The 22221-nt window shown below is 40.0% G+C and overlaps 1 protein-coding gene across 1 annotated transcript in view; it reads right to left on the reverse strand.

The window, feature by feature from the left end:
• Window positions 1-1047: 1047 nt before the first annotated feature.
• The window catches only part of LOC139993222 (uncharacterized), a 35108-nt gene continuing 13934 nt past the window's right edge, over window positions 1048-22221 (reverse strand). Inside the window, exons 4-8 of the mRNA XM_072014735.1 lie at window positions 15729-15842; window positions 14763-14849; window positions 4015-4215; window positions 3112-3297; window positions 1048-2490 (exon numbers count right to left, since the gene is read on the reverse strand). Coding sequence (XP_071870836.1) covers window positions 1784-2490; window positions 3112-3297; window positions 4015-4215; window positions 14763-14849; window positions 15729-15842 — 1295 coding nt within the window. The 3' untranslated portion in view covers window positions 1048-1783. The remainder of the gene's footprint in view (window positions 2491-3111; window positions 3298-4014; window positions 4216-14762; window positions 14850-15728; window positions 15843-22221) is intronic.

Here is a 22221-nt window from a genome sequence, read left to right on the forward strand (position 1 = left end):
GATTTCAACCACGTGACACGGACACAGAGAGAGAGAGAGAGAGACAAGGGTTGGAAGCGAAGGGCGTGTTGGTGAATGTTGAGGCTATGTGCAGAGAGAGAGAGACAGAGACAGAGAAAGGAAGAGAGAGAGAGGGTGAGAGAGAGGAAGGGGTCGCTTTGTGTGTCCCATCAATCACGCGGACCTTTTCACCGAGCGGATATCGGGCCTGGCCGTTTTTGCGTGCGGTGCATCCCGCTCGATTGCAATCGTGGCGAATTATTGAATCTGCTGCATATCTCGTCCGTCCGGATTAGGTTGGGTTAGTTGGCGCGCGTCCGCGACTTCGCCGATTTTGCCCCCGCGAATCGGCCAATTCTCACCCTTCCACTGGAAAGGATATCGATCCGCGAAATGTGACGGGTGTTTGCGAAATTTTCCTGTCCTAATCAAAAATCTTCCAATAAATCGATAGAGTTTCCAAACGACCCGGTTCGTTTTCCTTTCCTCGAGTTTTCGAAGAGTTGGAATTTTTAAAATTTCCTCTTTAATGGAACTAACGAATTTTCTCTATCCCAAAATCTCGTGAAAGTAAAGACATTTGTTAAAACTTACTAGGAACCAATTATCCTTTCCCCTTCTCTTTGTGTTTCCGAGGAATTCGAGATTTTTTAAAACTCTGGAAGTTTCCTTCGTAGTACTGTGTAAGAAATGTTAACAGAAACTAATTTTTATAAAACACTGTGTCCTACGAATGGTAATTGTCAGAGACGTTTTAAAAGTAATCTCCAAAAAATAAATAGATTTCCTATGTTCCAAACCTTCGCCGAAACAAGAAAATATTTAAGATGTTAATAAATACGAACTGTTATGGAACGTTGTTCCTTGCTAGCAAAACAGTTCTATAATAATAAAAATCACGATCTTAAATCTAAAAAATGTATCTTGTAAAATCAACGAGTTATTACGTAAAATATCAGAGCTTAACAGATAAAAGCAGTACTTACTATGTGAAGACCAGGCCAGGCTGGTGTCGAAGAGAATGCTGCGTAAGAAGATGGTCATTCATGGAACGGATGATATTACTTTATTTGATGATGTACTTAAACAGTGAAAGAAACTCATCGTCGAGGCCAGTCACATCGACTCATATCTTCGTTACGTACACTTTCTGACGGTCGATTAATGTCTCTCATAAAAGGAGGCGAAGAAACAAAAAGGAGATGGGGTAGCCTAGAGACACGTGACTCTGGCCTGGACTCTTTAAGTCAGTGATATTTACAACGTCACGGGTTCACAGTTACCGCGACGAGAAAGAATCGAACGATATCCATCACACACAGACCTTGATAATAACTTAACTCGTCGGAGTTGACGTTCCGCGAGATTCTATCAACCTTGTGTCCATTGAAACGCAAATCAGGACTGATGTGATAAAGATCGTTCGAAAAAATCGATTAATCTCACTCGAAATGACAATGGGTAGCGTTTCACACGTACGCGAAATAGTAACCTAAATAATAATTGGACGCCGCTTATATATTTACATACTATACGAACGTAAACCCTGGTTAGTCCTCGAGTCCATGATAATTCCTGGTTCCAGGACCAGGCTCTGAGCTTTCCACGAACTTTGTTTAGGCTCATCTACATCGATACAAATCTCTCTTGTAATCACCTGGCCGTACGACTGTCTAATATTAAAACAGACCCTAAATTAATCGAGGCAGATCTGGTTGAAATTTACAACAAGACCATCACGTAAAATTTCGATATTTATCTATCGAATGCAGAATATCCTCGTTTAATACGGTCTCCAGACTTGTCTAGGCTTAGGGCTTCTCTCTCTTCTGCTTCGTACGCCTTCCCTCTCCACGTCGGTATCGTCTTCTTTCTTCCTGGTGGTAAGATCTTGTCCTACGTTCTCTTTATCCTGTCCTTTTTTTGTACTGAGATCCACAGTGCCTTCCAGACGAATCTTCAGATCTCTGCGAGGGATCTCATCGTTAGTGATCTCTTGATCGTTCGAATTTTCTATACTAGGTCTTAGATGAACAGAGGCATCTTGAAATGTGACATCAGTAGTGTCTTCCAGGTCGCTTCTAATGGGAGAGATCCTTGGAGAATCCTGTTCCGGAAGAGACTCGTCGCTCCTCACGCGATCTCTGTTCGCATCATTCTCGTTCCTATCGTCCACTTCTATGCTTCCGTCAGGACTGTCCAGACCTGATCTACGAAGAACATCTTGATCGTCGTCTCGACGTTTTTCTTCCTTCAACGCGGATTCTGGACTGCTACTGCTGCTACGAAGTTTTCTCATTTCTTCCACTCGCGCCTGGTCAGGTCGCTGGAGCCGTTGCTGGGCCATTCTTAACGCTAGAGCATGCCATTCCGGCTCTAAGACGTACTGTTGCGTGTGGTAGAGTGGATTGTAGAGCCAAGAGGATTGTGGCAGCAACGGGGCGAATATCGATCCGAAGATGGACCCTGTGGCCCCCAGAAGATGAAGACCTATCATTAAAGTGATTATATCAGTTCTATGAATTCTTCATGTTTTGTTAATTTATTGAGATAAATTAGAGAGATCGAAGTTTAAGATAAGAGGTGAGATTTGAGCTTTGTAGGTATATTTTAATAGGCAATTGTAATCCTCGATTTGCGTAAAACAGATCAAATTGCTAATTTTCGGCATGTTGCTCTTTTCGTACTTTTATAATGGAAGGCTTGTTGTTAAATCCGAACTCTTTATTATATAATTATACAAGTGACATATTTTTGGACGTTCGAGTTTCGATCGTATCTTTAATATCACGTTACGCTTTAAGGCAGACCTTTTTAGGTGTACCTTGAAGAAGTAATTTGGAATGTTCACCAAACTGAACTTCTTCGTGTCTGCCCTGAGGAAGCGAACTGAAGCATCCAAAAATACGGTCAAAGCCCGAAGAACCACCAATGTGCCATCATCGTGATCGTCTAATCATCGTGAAAGTTTAAAACCTAAAACTATATGACTTTTTATTTATTCCCTGTTTATCAGCGATCTAACCGCACCATGCAAACTGAAGGTTAAAAAAATAATTGTCGTTAATTTTATAATGTTAATTTAAAGATTTGGTAGAAGTGAATCGATACCTTGAAAATGTGAATGATGTCCAGAGGGACTAGGCGTAGTAGTGGTGGTGGTAGGTTCCGCCGGAGGCGTTGGTGCCGCAACAGTAGCCGTCGTGAGTAATCCAGGTCCAGGATTACCAGGTGACGTGGTCGGGGTCACCTCCCTGACGGACACGCTGATTGGACCCAAATCATTCCTGGACGGTTCTTTAAGAAACCCATTGACCAATCAGTTTTCATCTCTTTGCCAAACATCTATAAATCATCTGACACTATTACCAAGGTCTGATATACTTTTTACAGATCGTACAAACAAGATCATTGGAAGGAATAATTTGATTAAATCTAATTCTTTCTATCATTTGAGCGTAATTATGCTTTTTGCAGCATGCCATTGCCTTTTAAGTAGACTACGGATGTTTATGCAAATTTATAAATTTATCATCTTATACAAGGATTTATACGAGCTGTTCAAAAAAAGTCAAATAATTGATATAATCGATATTAATATAAACTATTACGAATAATCATACGAAATGTATAATGAGTAATCTCATCATCGATATAGTTTACCAAAATCATTGAAATCTTGAAAAGTCTTTAAAAATACCCTTTAGAATACTACGAATTGATCATTTAAATCGCTCTGCTAATTTCGATGTTAAAACAATTAGAAGGACACACAGGCAAAGATAGTTGGTATAAAAATCAGAATCACACAGAGGAAACTGTCTTCTAATTATTTCGCGCAGTATATTTTTGTACATTGCGCGTTGTCGCGTAATATTATAAATATTCTATAAATATATAAAGATGCGCTTTATACTTTCTCATATTATGTGCATCGCTGCAGCTTGCAACAATCCACAAACACATAAAGATCCGCAGTTTATTTATAAGACGATAAAGTTAAAAACGGCTTACCAGAGTTAGGTCCAGGAAGTCTAGGAGATCTTTGCTCGATGCTGTGGTGGAAGGGATTGAAGGCCGACGCACCAGCTGCCGGAGGATGTGTATGCGAATGGTGACCGGGAGGCGGCGGAAGACAGTGCGGCGGAAGAGAGCCCCGAGGTAATCCACCCCACCCTTGGCTGGCTCCTTGCTCCAGACCCAGGTGTTGCAAGCCTGTGCAATCCAAGAGATCTAAAATAATGTCTGTCAGTCGCTTGGCTTTTTGGCCAGCGCCTTGGCCACCGTTTCTTCGATCGATAAAGGCCAAAGTCCTTCTCAAAACGAGAAAAAGCTGTTTTCTTTTTTTTGTAAATTATTCTTCGATTTTGTCATTTTCCAGACGTATTTGGTTGTGTAATAAATTCATTCATATTTCTTTAGATGAACCTAAGGAAACGTATCTATGTATTATTTTGTTCTATTATCCTCTGCAAGTAGATTAAGCGAGTTACAAACTGCGCGCATTTTATCTCGCAAAGATTTTGTCCTTTTACGAACAGAATTCAATATACGTATTTTGGTATTCTTTAAATTATTCGACGATTATTCACGAACAAAATTTCTGCAAATATTAGGACAATTGATGTTCCGATATTTAGAGTACAGTAAATATTCCATTGTTATAATTTGGAACATTGTAAACGTGCACTGTGTACCACGAAGGAGATCCAACGACATGTATACTAAAAAACAATTCTTTTACTAAACACTCATAACGTTCGTCTTTCTCTCATTATACTTATTAAATGATACAATTGTGCACATTACATATGTTCATATTATCATATGTTCGTAAGCCGCGGCTAAAAATATAGATTAGGAAGTGAACGAATTTATTACGCAACGTAATTACTATGTTATACTTTTATTTTCAAACGATATCAATTAAAGATTTTTATATTTTCAAAGAGTCAATTTCGTATCCAATAAAAAATTGAACGCCACGTTTAAAAGGAATCAATCTTGGCCCAGGATGAATATAGAACGTGAGGAACGACCGCAATAAATAGCAACGAGACTGAAAAAGAAACGCACTCTGGAGGAGATGTGGAAATGTTATATAATGTCAGGTGGATAAACGATCGCCGGATGACAGATAGAGGTACAGAAACGCTTCTCTTTGACGTAGCGAACGTTTGACGTGGATGGACAGTTAAATTTATCCAACAGAGAATAGAGAAACGATCGATCACCTTTCTTTTTTATTTCAATTCTAGCCGATACCGGGCGACCATGGGAATCGTTCACATATGCAGCTATACAATTAAATTCAGGACATCACAAAGCTTAACCTATTCCAACGCAATTACCCTTCCCCCCAAACTTCCATTTCCTTCTTCTTAAACAGACGGAAACCAAAATAAGAAAAAAAGAAGAAATTAATCCTAATTAAATCTATTACATCGTATCATCGAAAAACTCATCCCCCAGAGAATATAAAAATAGATAAATATTCGATCTTGGAACTAACACGATAAAAACGAGGAAAAGTGGAAGCGTTAACAGAAACGATCGAGTAAAGAAGTTAGGAAACCGCGGCGGAACGAGTTGTAGCTCGCGAGCAGGGGTGGCGGACGTTTGGGGGTGGAAAGGAGTAAAAGTGAAGCCCGTAGTCATCGGTATGGTATCGGTTTTTCGAAACACCTTGATCAATAGCAGATTATACCGTCATCTGTGCGGGGCAGTTTAAAAATTCCGTGAAAGCTCCGAAGCCACCGGCTTCAGGGGTAGGGATCACAACGGGGGTGACAAGTAGGGGAAGTCTGTTAAAGAGTGGGGAGGGTTGTCTGGTCACTGGAACGTGGGCGTGGCGTACATAGCTCGCGACCATTGCTATTGGCTGGCATTGAATCCCCTCCAACAGTTGTATGCTTGGTAGAAGGGATGGAAAAAGCTCGGTAGGGGTTGAAGGGGTGATTTTTAAGCTCTCTTTAAGCCGAGCTTGCCAGAGAGGACACCACTATCTCGCGTTCTACCACATCGTCGTGGAACTACGAGCAACCCAGCTGGAAACTCACAGAGGAAAAGAGAGACAGAGAGACAGAGAGAGGGGGTGGAAGGTTGTAGGATGCAGCTACTTTATGAGGGGATTAAGAAAACGATAAGAGGCGCGCGAAAGCTACGCTGTGAGCGAGCTTAAGGAGGCCAAGGGTTTCCTGTACCTGATGCGCCGTAAGTGACGACTTTGCTTGCCTATTCTCTGAAAATCCACCCTCGAGTCTTCGCACAGGAATTCATATTTATTTTAAACGAAGATATCCTTAAATCTTCGAACGTATTAATAGAAACTTTCATAGCATTTCATATTTCTGTATGCGAAAAGGTTCCAAAATCGTATACTTGAGTTACTTGAATTTGTAAACTTTTATACTTGAAATTTTCCAAATCTTTATATTCCTTATATTTTCCTATTCTTCTGTGTTCGAGACTCCGCAAAATTTTTTTTTTTTTTTTTATTTTTTTTTATATATTTGAGACTTCGCAAAATTTCATACTAGAAAGTTCCCAAATTTTTGGAAGATTTCGTATTTGAAAATTCGCAAAATCGTCTCATCCCTTAGAATTAAGGGAATTTCGGGTCTCCTAATCGCTGATAGAACGGAACAGGAGAGTTTCGGTATTTGACAGCGGCGCGTATCTGTTTCAACCAGCTCGTAACATACTTTCAATTTAATAAACCCCCAAAACGGCTGGCACCCTTTTCGGAGGGGGAGAGAGTTCGCGTGCCAGGTTGGAGGGTGGCGGGCGATAATTCCGAAAACAAATGAAGACTAATGAGGGGAGAAGCCAGGCGAGAGCCTCTGAAAGAGTCGGAGGGAAAGAGACACAACCACGCCAGAGAGCTGAAAGGGTTCAAGGAGCTGCTACCCTTTAAGGGGTGAGAAATGTTAAGCTTAAACGTTACGGCCCTAGGGTTAGTTGCCTTTATGTGTACCTTCCACCGGGGTACAGAAGCTTTAAGGGATGATGTATTATCGAGCAGCATGTTCAAAATGTGCTCCGCTGTTTTAACCACCCCACACGTCGGGTTACGCGTTCGTGTTATTTCTCGATACTTGTCGTGTTTGAAACTTGGCCAGAGAAGCTTGCGGTTGACTAATTTTTAGAGTTATAATATCGTCTAATGATTTTAATAAAAGATGTAATTGAAAACATTGCGATAACCTTTGCAAAAAGTAGTTTATATTGGCATCTAGTAGTATAAGTCAATGATATGGCAGGCAATCGTTGAAAGTAATGATTAGAGATAATTAGTTGGAATAAATTAATGTATAATAAGGACAAGTAACGCAGACAGTCTCATTAAAGTGAATTGTGAATGAAATATACTGATCGAGTCAATTTCGTTAAAATTGAAAATGGTAGAATTATGATAATCTTGGTAAAAAGTAATTTCTATCGCGAATTAGTAGTAGGAATCAATGATATTGAAAATCAGATATTGAAAGTCGGATATTGGAAATAATAATACAGAAAATAGCTATGCGTAATAAATTACTATATAATAAGAACAGCTTACACAACTTTGTTGCAGTCTATCGCGTATGAAGTATTCAAAGAACTAGTAGTATGTATCGATGATACGTAAGACACTCGTTGGAAATAACCTTGTTATATCAGTTTCCGAAATGTTTCCCTTTCTCAAAATAAATATAAACATATCTAATATATCATTTCGAAATACAATAATGGTAATTTTAATCCCTTAACATTTACATAAACATCTACATGTGTTCTTTTCAGAACTCAGTAAAATATGAATCTACCCACATAGAACATACGCTACGATTGAAAATACAATAGAAAACGTTAAATCTCCTTCTTTCCTTAATTGCACAGCGATTAAGAAAACAGAAAACGAACAAGAGAAAAAAGTACGTCGCCCGCCCCCAGATTCTTTCCATCTTCCCTGAAACTCTAAGCCATGAGATCCAGAAGCGAATTACGTTTGTCATAGCTAGAAGAAAGAGAAAGAGAGCGGAGGAGAGGAGAATGAGAGCCGTCGGGAAACTTAGGGGGGTGGCGTTTAAAGACGTTGGGCTAAAGGGTGACGGGCAGGCTCGAAAGTAAAGAGTAAAGCCGGTTCCGTTCGGGTTGCTCGCTTAAAACCCCTCCGGGCGGCAACCAGCCAGAGATACATAATAAATTAATTCGCGTATTTTCCTGTCCTCCTTATCTATTCAAATCTATGCAAAACAGGAGTTAAAACGCCCTTCTTACTGCTAAGGCGTTAACCCTTGTGTAGCTTGCTCGCTCAACCTCCCCCCTCTCTCTCTCTCTTTTCAGCTTCTTCTCTAACTACCCCCGCCGTCCCTCTAACCTGCCGCCGACCCACCACCCCCAACCCCCGTTTCCCACGTCCTAGCCTCTCGCTACCGACGGTCGGATGTCTTTGCACACCCACCCTTTGCGCCCGTTCTCATTATCGCGTCGCAGCAACCCCTAAAATGCCACCCTGGAAAGGTCCCTGGCACCGATCTAAGCTCTGCGAGGAGATATTTCGAGAAAGGACGAGAAAATTGCTGTCTCTCTCGCTCTCACCCTCCGCACACCAACCTTTCATCCCCTCTCACCCTCGGTGCCTGTTTCCTTCTCTTATTTACGCTTGCATCCTCTTTGAAGTTACGGATAAAAACGGCCAACTTTTCGTAATGTTCATTGTACAGGTTTCCTCGCTACCCTTTCGAGTCACGTCTATCCGTCGTATTCTTCGCTCGTTCTTTGACTAGATACGGTTATGTACAAGGAAATAGAAATTGACGAGTTTCGAGATGCCGATTCCATTCCAATACTTTTTCGGGTCACGAGTGACAATCTCTTAAGGAAACCTCGATATTTTAAGAGGAGAGAGACGCAAGGTGTTTCTGAAAAAGTCAAGGCTGGCTAGATTTTATATTTTAGTCACATAATACTAAATTAGAATTATATTATGAAATATTAGAATATCCAAATTATTCGTCTGCATAAGAAGGAGAGGTTGCAAGTAATTTAATTATAACAAAAGAGTTGCAACTCGGAAAAAGGTTGGGCGACGCTGATGTAACCAAATAGCTTTCTTTAGTTGCAATTTGAAAACTAGAAGAGCCGTCGAGTAACATGTATATCGACAAATATCGAATGAATTAAGAACTCGTAAGAAAAGAAATTATGCAGAAGTAAATTAGAAATTGACAAGGTCGTATGTAAATTCATTAAATTCATTTACCGTCTTTTTGTGTTTACGAGTTCTCGTATCATTATAAGATAAAAGAGATAGAGGAAACGATAGAAGTTGGGGAACGAAGAAGAAGGACAGACGGTATCATTAGTTACCGTCGCCGCGACCGAAAGTTCCTGGTCACCAGGGCTGATTAAAAGACGGGACGCCCCAGGAGGCTCTTGCAAGACACGCAGGAGGGTGAAATGTGACGCGAATTTAAAGGATCCGCCGTGATTTGACGCTGGGGTGGACAGAGGCAACCCTTAAAAAGGGAACCTTTAAGGATCCTGCACCGCACTCGTCAAGGGTTACTCGCTTCTCCATGGACGTGAAAGGATCCTTTAAGAAGGACTCGGGTTCCGTCTGAAAATCGACACCCTACCTTTCGATTAGGGGTTGGTTTCTTCGGAAACTCGTAACTAAACTAAATAAACTAATTAAGATATTCTATGGAATATTCTATGAGCGATTCTATAATATTTTACAGATTCAACGTAGAAAAGGTGTGTGAAATTTGTTGGAATTTGTTTCATTGTAAAATTGATAAAATTTAAATTGTCCACAAATATATATATATATATATATATATACACATGTGTACAAGTCAAAGAAAGAAGCACAGCAGTTTCCTTGTCGTTCACACAGTGAGTTTTATAAGATTAAAGTCAAAAAGATCCAAAATCCAAATAATCATTTTCGAACACGAATACAATACAACGAATAAAAGAGCCGATGTTTTCACTTGAGAAAACTGTCAATGGCCTCGAAAATTATCTCGAAGGAAAAATATTATTAATTGCAGTTCTAGATCGACAAAATTTCTCCTGACACAATTCTTCGTATCAAAACGCACAAGTAACTAAAATATTAATGAACCTAAAATGAATGAAGCTCCTTGTATAACATTCGTTTACGTATATCTGTGCTAAACTTCTTGTGTCGTGATTTACGGAGTCATTTCTAGCAGTTCGTACTGCAAAATCCTGTAAAGTGAACTTGACAATCAGATCGTAGATCTAAAACACGATCCACCTTCCGTTTTCTACAATCGATTAGATATTTCTCCGAGAAAATTTGCCATATCGAATTTCCAAAAGAAGCAGTACACGAGGAAAGGAAATGAAGGAAAGAGAAGAAAACGAGCGGTCCTCTTTAAAGAAAGCTCGCGAAGATCTACTGTAAAACGATCCGTGAAAGGAAGGCGCGCGACAGTTTTAAACTGAACGCTCCTAACAATCTCCCCCAAATGAGGTAAAGGCCACCTTATTGAAACAGGGGTTGCGATTTTTCCGGCGCAACCCCCAACCCCTGGTAGGCGGTTAATTGACACTGGAGGGTGGAAAGAGGTGGAACAACGGAACTCGGGGTGAGTTGGGAATCGAGCTGCGCGAGCTGTTCTTGTTAACTCGAATCCCTGGCTGCTCTCGCGATTTTTCATCCCCTTAGCTAGATTGACAAAGACGCCCTCCTGGGAGCCACGTGATCGGCCTGTTTTCGTTCTTCGGACAATCTCAACGAGGATCTTCTCGCGTGTTGCCACTCACCGAATACATTAATTTTCCTCGTGTTTCCTCCACCCTGTCGCTGTCCGTTCTGAAATTCAATCGTCCAACTGTGCAACAACCTGATCGCGAATCGATGATCTTTGAAGATGAAGAGTTTCGAAGAAAAATATCAAAGATAATTAATAGCTAAAAATAAGATGATTATTTTTTAAGAATCCTCTAAACTTCGGAACGTTCTTCTTGCGTGAAAATTAGCTTCAACGATGAAACTTCAAATGACGAATCGATAAATCCTTGAACAAAGACTTTTCGAGTTTCTGCTAATAGTTGCAAGAAAGAAGAATCAATTCGAAGACGAATGAAGAATTAAAAAACACAGTCAGTTACATATATCTCTCGTTTACAAATATAAAGACACCTGGTTACATGTGAGATATGACGATTCATCCGAATTAATAAGAATTAACAAAAATTTGCATTTATATAAGATAACGGCGCAAAAATTTGGAAAAGTTATTTATTACGATTAATACTGCAAAATCTAGTACTGTAAGAGGCACATGTATATTTTAACAATCGTACGTTGGTCTTTACGATCCTCTAATCGCATTGAATAAATATTGAACGAATTAGATGCAGAACACAAAGAAGTTCTCTTAGAAATCAAACTAGAATCTCGGTTCAAGTAACAACAAATACAACAGAAAAATTAACAGTATAAATGAACGGTATGATCGGTTAAACAAAAGCAGTAATCAAGGAATGTAGTGTATATAAGTAAAAGAAAGAATTCGATCTTATCACGCATGAAGGTAAAAAAGAGATTTGATCGCAACATCGTATATATGAATTCTTCGTTTGTCTGACATTCTATAATCGCAAGCAAGTAATAATTACTTTGCGAGCTTTCAATCATTTTCTAGCAGTTTAAAACTAATTTAGATAATAGTTCTCAAAGTTTTTAACAATTAAAAAGCGAGATAACAATCCCAAAGCTTTTAATAATTTTCTAGTAACTTCTAAAGTTAACCTCACTCTTCATAAGCGTTCTGATACTTATAAGCGAGAGTTAAATTCAAACACAGTTGCTACAAGTATCCAGATACCGACGAACAATAGTATACGTCGCTTCTGAACACCTTCAAAGAAACAGGACAAAAGAAGAGAAGATTCAAGGATGGAATAAAGACAGACTCTGTACCGGACTTCGATGGTCCTTAGGGATAGCATAAAATTCGAGCCTCCCCTCGAGCTAGGCCCGAACGAAATTTAATAACATCCCCCTAGTTACACCTCAATGGGCACCTTAACAACCCCTGGCTCGGTGTAGCCAGCCGTCTCTCGCTGCTTCTCTCTCCCTTTTCCTCTCCTTATCAACCCCCGGACGCGGATATCTAATAAACCAGCTCTTGAAACGCGTCTTTATCCGAACAACGATAGGCTATAGCCTCTTTGGTGTTGCAAAGGGTAGGCGAAAGTTGAAACGCTTGTCCGACTGACCCCAGCGGCGAACTGGACAGAGGCGCAACCTATGCGCTGACCGTCGAACTACCAGCGAAAGGGTTGAAAAAGTGGTGGACACGAGCTTGGAATAAACCGATCGATATGAGGGTGATGTCGGTCGCGACTGCGACCCAGTTACGCGACAGCGCGTTTCCTTCGAAGGAGAATTGAATTTGTCGTGGAAGGGTGGTTAAGGAACTAGCGAACGAACATTCTTCCTCGTGGTACGTAAGGGTTGTGCTTGAAATACAAGGGCGAAAACGCTGTTGGTTAGAAATCGAAGAAATATTTTTCTAGAAGCGGAAGATCGAGACTTTGCGAGCTGAATATCGAGTGTGATGAGATTTTTGACAAAAGTACAATTCTTTTTTCACGCATAGTTGGTTGTCGGGTTTTATCGCAAAAGAATAAAAACACTCGGGTGTAATCGTGTTTTTAGATGATGACAATTTTCCTGTAGACGATTACTACTGCGAACAACTTTTGGATAAAAGTGGAACTTCTATATGGTGGATTATGAAGCTCCACTTCAAAAGAAATGCAGGGACTCGTAGCTATACTCTATTTTCGGATGAGAATATCTTTAATGTAGGACGACGCTAAAACCAGCACACGTGGTAAAGTGGTCGTTGAAACTGTTCCCCGCGTCCGTCATGTACATTTCGATACTCAAATGTGTTTTTATAAAAAGAATATTGAAACAAGTACGAAGATGGATCAGAGAACAGTGATCCTATCACAAAACCTTAAATACGAGCACGACCAACCTTATCAGGAGTAATTCCAACAAAGTTAATCCTACCTAGGGCAAGCAAGTTCGACAATGGCAAAAATAGAACTGACGAAGTCGTTGTTCCTCCACGTCGTACCCTATCCTCTTCTATTTTCCTGCCACAGCCGGCGTTCTCCGCAAAATATCCAACGCGGCGAACTTCCATCGCGCAGCTCGGTAATTCGATTTAGCCGTGCTGTATAGCCGCGTTACGACACGAGACTGTGCGACACTTCCGCTCAGCGATTACCGTGGAACAATTTTATGCAGCCGACCTGGAAATTGTTGCGTCCGTCCTCGTTAGCTGAAATTACTATGGGAAATCTGAAGGAAAGAAGAAGAGGAGAAAGTCGACGGGGGCGCGGTCCTTGATTGAGTAGACCACGGGGGTGGTAGGACAAAAGGGAGGGTTGGAAAGGGTGGATAGAGAGAAAGAGAGGGAGAGGGAGAGAGAGAGAGAAGGGGATGGATAGGAGCGCAGAGACGAGAAATCGACGGCAGGACTGCTACTCCGCACTACCCCCGGGGGCAGGCAGGGGAGAGAAGCTCCGTTAAGCCGCTTATCATGCCGAAACAATACACTGTCGGTGCACCAGTATCAGTAGCCGACCCTCGCTGCTCGAGGCTAGTCCCATCAAAATTTCGAGCTTCGAACGAATTTGAATTGGAATCCGCGCCGCCAAACTAGCTCGTCGAATGCGCCGCCACCGGAAATCGCCGCTGCAACCGGCCGCCCACTCTGGCTTTCTCGTGCGGTAATAAATCGACAAAAATGGATGCTTCAGAGATGAAACTTTTTGTGTTTGAGATAATAGAGACTTGTGGTATCGAGACATTAATCATATTCGATCTTTTAAATATCGGGATAGAAGCCTGTGATGCAGTTGCTCGTGTGATGATAAATTGACAAAAATGGATGCTTCAGAGATGGAATCTACCGTTGAAAATAACGAAGACCTGTGGTACCCGGGATTAACCATATTCGATTTTTTGGAGGCCCAAGATGACAGATGTCTGGAAATATATGGATTTTAGTAATTCGTCTGTGGACTGGTTACAAATTGTTTCGTCTATCGAGAAGTTACTAAACATAAAAAATCGAGTTAATCTTACTTATTCGTTGACAAGCTGCTCGCAAATTCTTCGCCTTCGCCTACCAAACAGAACCAAACTTAGAAAATCAAGTTTGATAGTTCCAATATTAATTTTAGTCGTTTGCTGATAGCCACTGGCGAATTTCACCACAATTTACCAAAACGAATCTAAACCTAGAGAATCCTCGTGACGATGAAACCACCGAATGTTCCTTCCGTTCCTCTGCGACTGCCAAGGAAAGTCAAAGTATGGGCCTAGAGGCTGTTTCCCTCGAAGACGATCGGAAATTTCAGTAGCGCGAGAAGTCGCTCGTCAAACGGGGCGCAAAGTTTCGGCGAAGAGTGGCGTCGACAAACGAAAGGCCGGGGCTTAATCAGAGTCTTCTCCACTTAGACGCCCCGTGGCAAAACTCAATTTTGAGTCGGCGCCTGCCGACGCTCAATTTTGACACCCTTCGTAGCCACCAAGCAAGCCAAGACTGAGTGGAGCAAGCTTGCCTTCGCGACATCGGCAAAGGGGATGATGCAGGGTTGTAAACTTAGTTATCCGGTTGGAGCTGCAGACGAGCTACGAGGTGGATGCTGTACTATGTGCCATGCCGGCAGGTAGCAGATCTGGACGGAGTGTTCTATCGGCAGACACTTACCGGACAACTTGAATCCCAGAGGATCCTGAGGGTGGCCGAAAGGGAACGGCCTGGGCCCAAAGTGGAAGGGATGAAAGGCCTGGTGTCCTGAAACGCAACATGAATTCGTGTAGTGTATTATAACGTGTGTTCTTTTTCTAATCTAAAGTGATATGGGGTGAGACAAATCACTGACTTTCGTTTCCCATATTTTTTTACAGACTTCTCAACAGCGTTTGAACATCGTGCGATGTAAATTGTCCACTTGTTAGCTGAGCTCTTTATTAATCATCGCTACAATTTGTTAACATTTTTAGTTGACCAGTGACTTTCATTCTTCGTATTCTCTTTGCAGATTATTACTGTTCTCAATATCTCTATCAAATTTGATATTTTTACGATGTAAACTATTTAATAATTTAATTTAACTATTTAATAATTTATAATTGTTACTTGAGCTCTCTATGAGTTTACTATAATTTATTGTAACTATTACATAATTAGTTATCAGTATTTCTTATTCAGTGATTTGACCCGTACTATACTAGTTGAAGTTGGGAAGTATTAGCTAAAGAAATTGTAAGGCAACGGCTTAAGGTTTGGTGGAGTTTTAGTGAATATCAGTGATTTCGGAAGATGATTTCTATTTTTCTTTTCTTCTTCTTTTTAGAAATTTTGCGCAGTAATAGAAAAAAGGAGGATAGTTTGTTAGTTGGTGAGTTAACTGTTACTTGCGTTTGTAAATTATTTGCATCTAATTCAGTGCAGATTTCCATCCAACAAAACTCATATTTATATATTTAGGAGAACAAAAGTATACGAAAACGTAATTAAATTTTTTTTAAAGAATTAGCTTTTTTAAATTTGTACCTCGTAATAATCCACTCCAAATTTTCAAAAATATAAGCAGGTGATTAAACATCTGTTGTGTCTGTTCAAGTTTAAAAGCTGAGTTACCTACTGCTGGTAAAACCCTGTAACACTTACTTGTCTTTGACCTGGGTTCTCTTGGTCCATCGACGGTGACCTTGATCGCCTTCGACAGAGTGGCTATTTGAGGTGGCGATGTTTGTAGCATAATCGTCAAGGTGAAGCTCTTCCCTGGAACAAAAGTAGAGACTTAAAACAGGATGTTGGCGGAATTATCGCCAGGCGGTAAAACGAGATCACACTCCAGTTTCCTAACAACTTCTTTCGATCCTAAGGATAATAAAAAATTTATGTAGTACTATTATTCAAGATAAGAAACGTATAAAGGACAAAAGCCAAATCCAATAAATTTTCTGAAGCTGAGAATTCTCGGAATCTAAAGCGAATTACTGAAAGCAAGGTTTGTCTGTTCCGTAAGTCTGATTCTACTTACACCGATTCTTCACACGCTTTCACACTATTTCATTGTTATAAATACAAGAAACCTCGTTTATAGTAAATATGAAGTTAGTACAAGAAATTAGAAGTATAAGTAGATACAAGAGTACAAGAATTTAAATATAAAGATAAATATATAAGAATGTTATACAAAATGGATGTACTTCTTATACCCATTTTATGTTTATACAAAATGATTCGCAATTAAATGAGTATATAGAACTACAAATTTTCTTTAAAGTATATGATACACCTCTGCGAAACACATTCTCACAAAAAACATGTTTAACTTCAAATAAGAAAAACAATCACCAAAAATTAGCACACAACCAAACCGAATTCTCCGACGAGGAGGAATACTGAGAAGAAAAAAAACCTGGGAATACTCCTACACAACTTTCGTCGAAGCGCAACAAACATCCCTAACGACAAAACCACCCCTAGCACGCGCCTTGCCAACGCGTTTTTCGCGAGAAACGCGGCCAACTGTTCGCGAAAACGGCGACGCGCGTTCGCGGGGTGCGTTCGCTGGAAACAAAACACAAATGTGCCGGAAGTAAGGGGTGAACGAGTGGCGCCGCTGCGTCGATGTTTGCCCTGAATCGGCCGGAATATGTTAATGTCGAGGGGGGAGGGCTAAACGCGAGCCCACCCCCCGACAAATGTACACGGCCGTTTGTTACGCGCGATTTCGTCCTCTCCACCTTTTCCACCGATACCCGGCCTGTCGACCGGTTCGATCGCTCGATCCACGGCCGTGATGCCCCTGTCAAACCTTCGTCGAGATGCAGCTTGTCGCTTCAATCAGCGGCAGCTCGATTTTTCTGCCTCAAATTTTGTCGTCGACATTTCGAATCCGCCGATGCATTAACAGATTATGCTTGTAAAAGGTATCTTTTGTGAGATAGAGAAGATGTACATTTTGAAGTTGAGAAATGCGTGTTCAAAGAGGACTACATTTTTGCTGCTTCTTAATAAAACGAGTTGCGTTGGATAATTAAATTGCTGGATAAAATGAGCAAAATATAATAGCTTTTATGGAAATTTAATACTACAACTACCAAAAGCGTTAAAGTGTTTCCAACGGTGTTTCGGATTTTCCTTTTTTACAATTATTGATAATATACAGGTGATTTTGTTAATATTAATATTGATTTTTATTTAGATGATGTTTAGATGATAAATCTATATAATCGCGTGGTTAAACTAAATAAAATATCTATTTAATTTAATTAATATCACTTGAATTATACCGATTTATGTATGGAACATTTAGTTACATGTTAAAAGTTCTTAATCTTTGATCCTTAACCCTGCTACATTCTTCTGGTAATTATCGGTCCAATTGTATTTTTATAATGTTAAAGAATATCTATAGTTTGTGCAAAATACGAAAGAACTGTTAACAGTATAACATTACTTCTCGTCCCAATTCTATATTAAACATTTTCCTAAATGAAATAAAAAATTTGTCTGCTTGTTAAAACAAAAATGAGACTGAAGTATAAAAATTGAAATATTGTAACAAGACTAACGAGTCGCCTGTATTTTTCTAATTACCATACGAAGACCGCAGATGAAAAACATGATAGTCATATTTTCTTCTTTCGTAGGAAAGCCATTTCGAAGTTCCAGCAAGTTGCTGACCAATATTACAGGGTTTAAACGAATGTTACACAGTTGTTACCCAATTCCAAGCCAAAACTATTATATCATTTGCTTATGAGATTAAATCCAATTCTAAAGAACATTTGTGAATGCAAGTTCAAATTTAACATTTGCCACAGAAAATTATCGATAATGAACGCGTATCCATAAAACAGAATCACTGTTAACTATCAACAATGTACCAATATTCACTAATATTCACTAACATTCACTCATAAAAGTATTTTACAAATTAAACACACGAAAGAAGTGATCATCGATTTTCAACTTTCAGCCAAGATTTTTTAACGTCGATTTGACGATCAGCTGGGATACATCGACGGAGGGTCAGAGGCTAAACGATGAAATAAAAGCTGGCACTTACGCGAGTTTTCGTGCTACGAGCGCCGAGTTATACGGCTTATAATGGGGTCGGCGTGCATACACGCACGCGGTTGCGCAGTTTTATTTTATGGCGGCGTGGCTTGGACGGCAAACGACCGGGTTTTTACGGTGAACCACGACATTTAACCGGCTTACCGCCGTCGTCCAGCGAAATATTCAACTCCGGACGTTTAACGTCACCCAGGAAACGTTCTGCTTCTCCACGTGTTCCGTTTCGTGATACGAACATTCTTGTTTCTAACAAGTTTGAAATACTTCAATTTGCTTCGTAAAATATTTGTGACCAAGTGACGAACCTGCATTCGCAACACATTTTTTTAAATACGATTGGATCGTGATATTTCAAAATAATAAGATTATACAAGTTGGTTCGAATCTCAGAACTGGGATAATTTGTCAAGAAAAATTTAACCAATTTTGATGTGGAAACTTCACTCTTTTAGGTATAACGTTATCATAAATGACAAATTGTTACTGGATATGTAGATTAGATACATATCGAAATTATTCGACTTATTTAGTATATCAGAACTAATTCACATAGTTCTTTTTACAAAAAGATATCTTTATAAATAGCAATGGTGCAAATAAAATTGCTCTTGTGCATATAGAATTCTCCTCTCTTATATGCTATTAAAGATTTCTGAAACCTATACAAAAATCACGTGTACGTTCTCGATCATTATATTTCTCCAATTAGAGATAAAAATTCGATGTAGTTGTCGAAATAATTACAACATAAATTATATGAACTAACCAGTGGATAGAGAAGACGTGTAAAAAGATTAATTAACAAACTCTGCTACTATAGACTTCGTTCAATTCCAGTAAAAGAACGAACAACGTTAAAAGCGTTAAGTGAAAGAATTAAAAATAGAAACTAAATTAAAAAGAAAAAAGTTTTCTAGTTGAAGCTGCTCTAATAGTAAAGTAATAAAAATCCACTATACGATACTCTTTCAAATGATTTAACTTTCGACTCGAGTAAAAAGCGATGACAAAAATTCATCGATGCTTTTTAATCCCTGGAATAAAATAGAAAAAACACAGTCGGGGTGAGGAAAAAAATTATTCGAAATAGAATACAGAGATTTCCGAGGGTGGAAGCGGAGGGCTAACAAGGCCAAAGTTTATTGCCGGTGCGGTGTCAGATTCGTGATGGCGGTGGCGGCGCGAATCGAGGGTGATGGCAGGCGTTTTGAGGGTGTTTATGAGGCATTATGTGTAACTCGCTGGAAGAACGATCCTCCCCCTTGAGGTCTGCTGCCCTCCACCTGTCTACGCTCGCCGAAATCGTAATTCGTTACGTGCTAAACGCTGCCTTTCCACGCATCAATCTGCGCCCTGTTGCAGCCTTCTGCATAATTTCTCAATTCAGCCTACATATCCTCCGAGCGTTTAATTTCTCAGGCCATATTGTCTATGAAAATTATCTTCCTTCTTTTTTCGAATTATTTCTCATCGAGTAATAAATTCCATTTCTTAAAAAATCGTGGTATTTTTGATACAAATAACAGTATTTTTAATTCTTAACGAAGTAACAGAAATGGATAAGTCTTCGCGTTTCTCACTCAATGGAAGTAAATATTAATTTTGTAAGTTAATCGAGTTTGGTAAATTACAGAAGAGAGAAGTCAGGTATCAGCCAGTTTGAAATCTGAAAAAATATAAAAGCTATTCCAACCATATATTGTCTTCGCAACTGTTTTTTAATCTTACGACTCGTCAACGTGTCGATTAGATCGTTGTTTCTTAAAAACGTCGCAACGTAAAATGCAACGAAAAATGGAATTTCCCTGACTGAAGTGATCAGCGAGACTGAAAAGTCTTCGTTGAGAATAAAAAGAGGGCCAGTCGATAGAAGCGTACACGAGCCTCATTTCGCTGCGATTCGGCCAGTCAAAACGTCAGAATCTTAAAACACGACAAACACTCTGAAATAACGATCCGAGCCACCCTCGGCTACGAGCTTCGCCGGTAAACAGGGGAGTTTTTAACACTGCATGATCCCTGGGCAAACTTAGGGTGTACGCGAACGTTCTCTCGTGTCTTCTCGCGGTGTGCAAATCCCTGTCGTGTAAATGGACGTAGACTATCGCGAGCCCGTAAACACGCGGCCATTATGCGTTTTTCTTGCCGTCGGAGGAGAAAGAATCTGCCAACGATTTTTCTTATCGCGGTCGAAATACCAAAGCCAAGGGACTCCGTGGAAAGTAATTTCGTCGCGGTTATAGGAGCCGAAGTGATCTTTTTTCTCGAACAAAAAATGTCTGGAAAATGAGCTATTGCTGAACTGTTTTGTGAACTAAACGTTTGAATGAAAATTAATGAAAAATAGCAATTAAAAGTGATTAGAGATAGATATTTGTGAATATTTACCATAAAAAATTCTTGCGTCCACATTGCATGCGTTATGCAAAGCATTTTGAAATTTCATTGTCTATCATAATCATATTTACAAAATTTAAAACCAATCTGAGAATTATTGAAATATTCAAAGCATTCTAAATATTAAAGATAGTTCGGATTTTAATTTGAAGCTCGAAAAAGATCCTCCAATTCACATACATGATTTCGTATCTATCCACAGAATTCTATCTTCCAGCGTTCAAACTTGTAAAGAAGTTTACCTTTAATTACCAACAACGCTACGTAATGCACCAGCGTTTGTTAGAAACGATCCGCGAAGAGTGAACGAGCGTAGATATACACCGAGACAAGCTACAAAGGGAAAGAGAAAGAGAGAAAACGAGACGAAGCTGGGCCTCGTTCACGGGTAATCGAAGCGCAACGATAGCGCGAGCGAGGAATCTCTCAGGCAGGACACGTCGACATCGAGTCGAGGATTCATCGGAGCGAGAGCACGGCGCACGGTTGAAAAGGGCCAGGAAAAACGTGGAGAGCGTGGAATTAGCATATGTAAAAAGAAACAGAAGGCCGGGTCCAGGCGCGTACGACGAGAGGAGCGGAGACCAGCAGGAAAAATAATGTTTAATCGGTAGAAAATCTCGGTGCAGTCATCCGCCGTAGAACTGTTTCTCCCTCTCGCTGGCCAAGCCCTCCCATCTCGTGTCTCCTGCGTGATCCTTTACTTGAGAGAGGGCTGGATTTTTTAATTTTTAATTGGGAAAAAACGTCGCTGAGGTGGTCGACGAAATCCACCGAATCCCTCTGTGAATTTCGACGACGTTTCTCCAACCCTTCGCTCCGCGTTGCCGATTTCTTGGTACCAGACAGGTCTTTTCACGGCTTATAAATTTATTCGTTCGATAGGAATCTGATTAGGTACACGTCTAAATTCGCGGTGCAAGAGAAATCAGGATGATTCTATGATTCGAAGTAAAACGAAAATCAAGAACGACGTGATTGTATTAGGGGGTTCATCTCCTTGGAAAATTGAGTTTAAAAATTGGAAGGCTCGTTATAAAAAATGATCTCTTGAATATATCTATAAATCTGATCTTGTTCTAGAAAAATCTATTCTGTTTGTCATGGAATCTACAACTTTATGATTTAATGAGGCATAATTCTTCTGCGATGTAACTTATAGAAACATTCATAGAAATCATGTAATACAACGAACACTTTGTTTAAATAACGACAGAGATACATTGTGCAAAAATGAAAGATGTTGAAACTTTATTTTGCTTTCCTGAAAGAAACTCATAAGAACAACCTTCAGCCGATTGTTTAGTCCCATCTAGTTGGAACTATAGCAAATTCGCGTATAGTTGAGCCACGAAATTGGATCTACGGTATATTTCTAATCGTTCGTTACAACGAGCAAGTTTCTTCGGAGGAATTTACTTTGGCAGCAGGAACGAAGGGGGCAGGCGATTAATTAGAATAAGAGGGTGAGCGGTGTAAGTCACGCACGATCGAAGCGAAATTTCGGCAACGATGGTCGCAACAGCTGTTCCATGATCGCGGGAGTGGCGAGATCTGGAGGTCTATGAAAAAGAACCTCGACCCTCTTCAACGTCGACCGATCTTTACGACTTATTAAATCATTTCCACGCGTCTCTAACTTTGCTGAAGAGTTGAAAGTTCAGAGGAATAT

Source organism: Bombus fervidus, chromosome 12 (assembly GCF_041682495.2).
Source record: "Bombus fervidus isolate BK054 chromosome 12, iyBomFerv1, whole genome shotgun sequence".
In the NCBI taxonomy this organism is placed as follows: domain Eukaryota; kingdom Metazoa; phylum Arthropoda; class Insecta; order Hymenoptera; family Apidae; genus Bombus; species Bombus fervidus.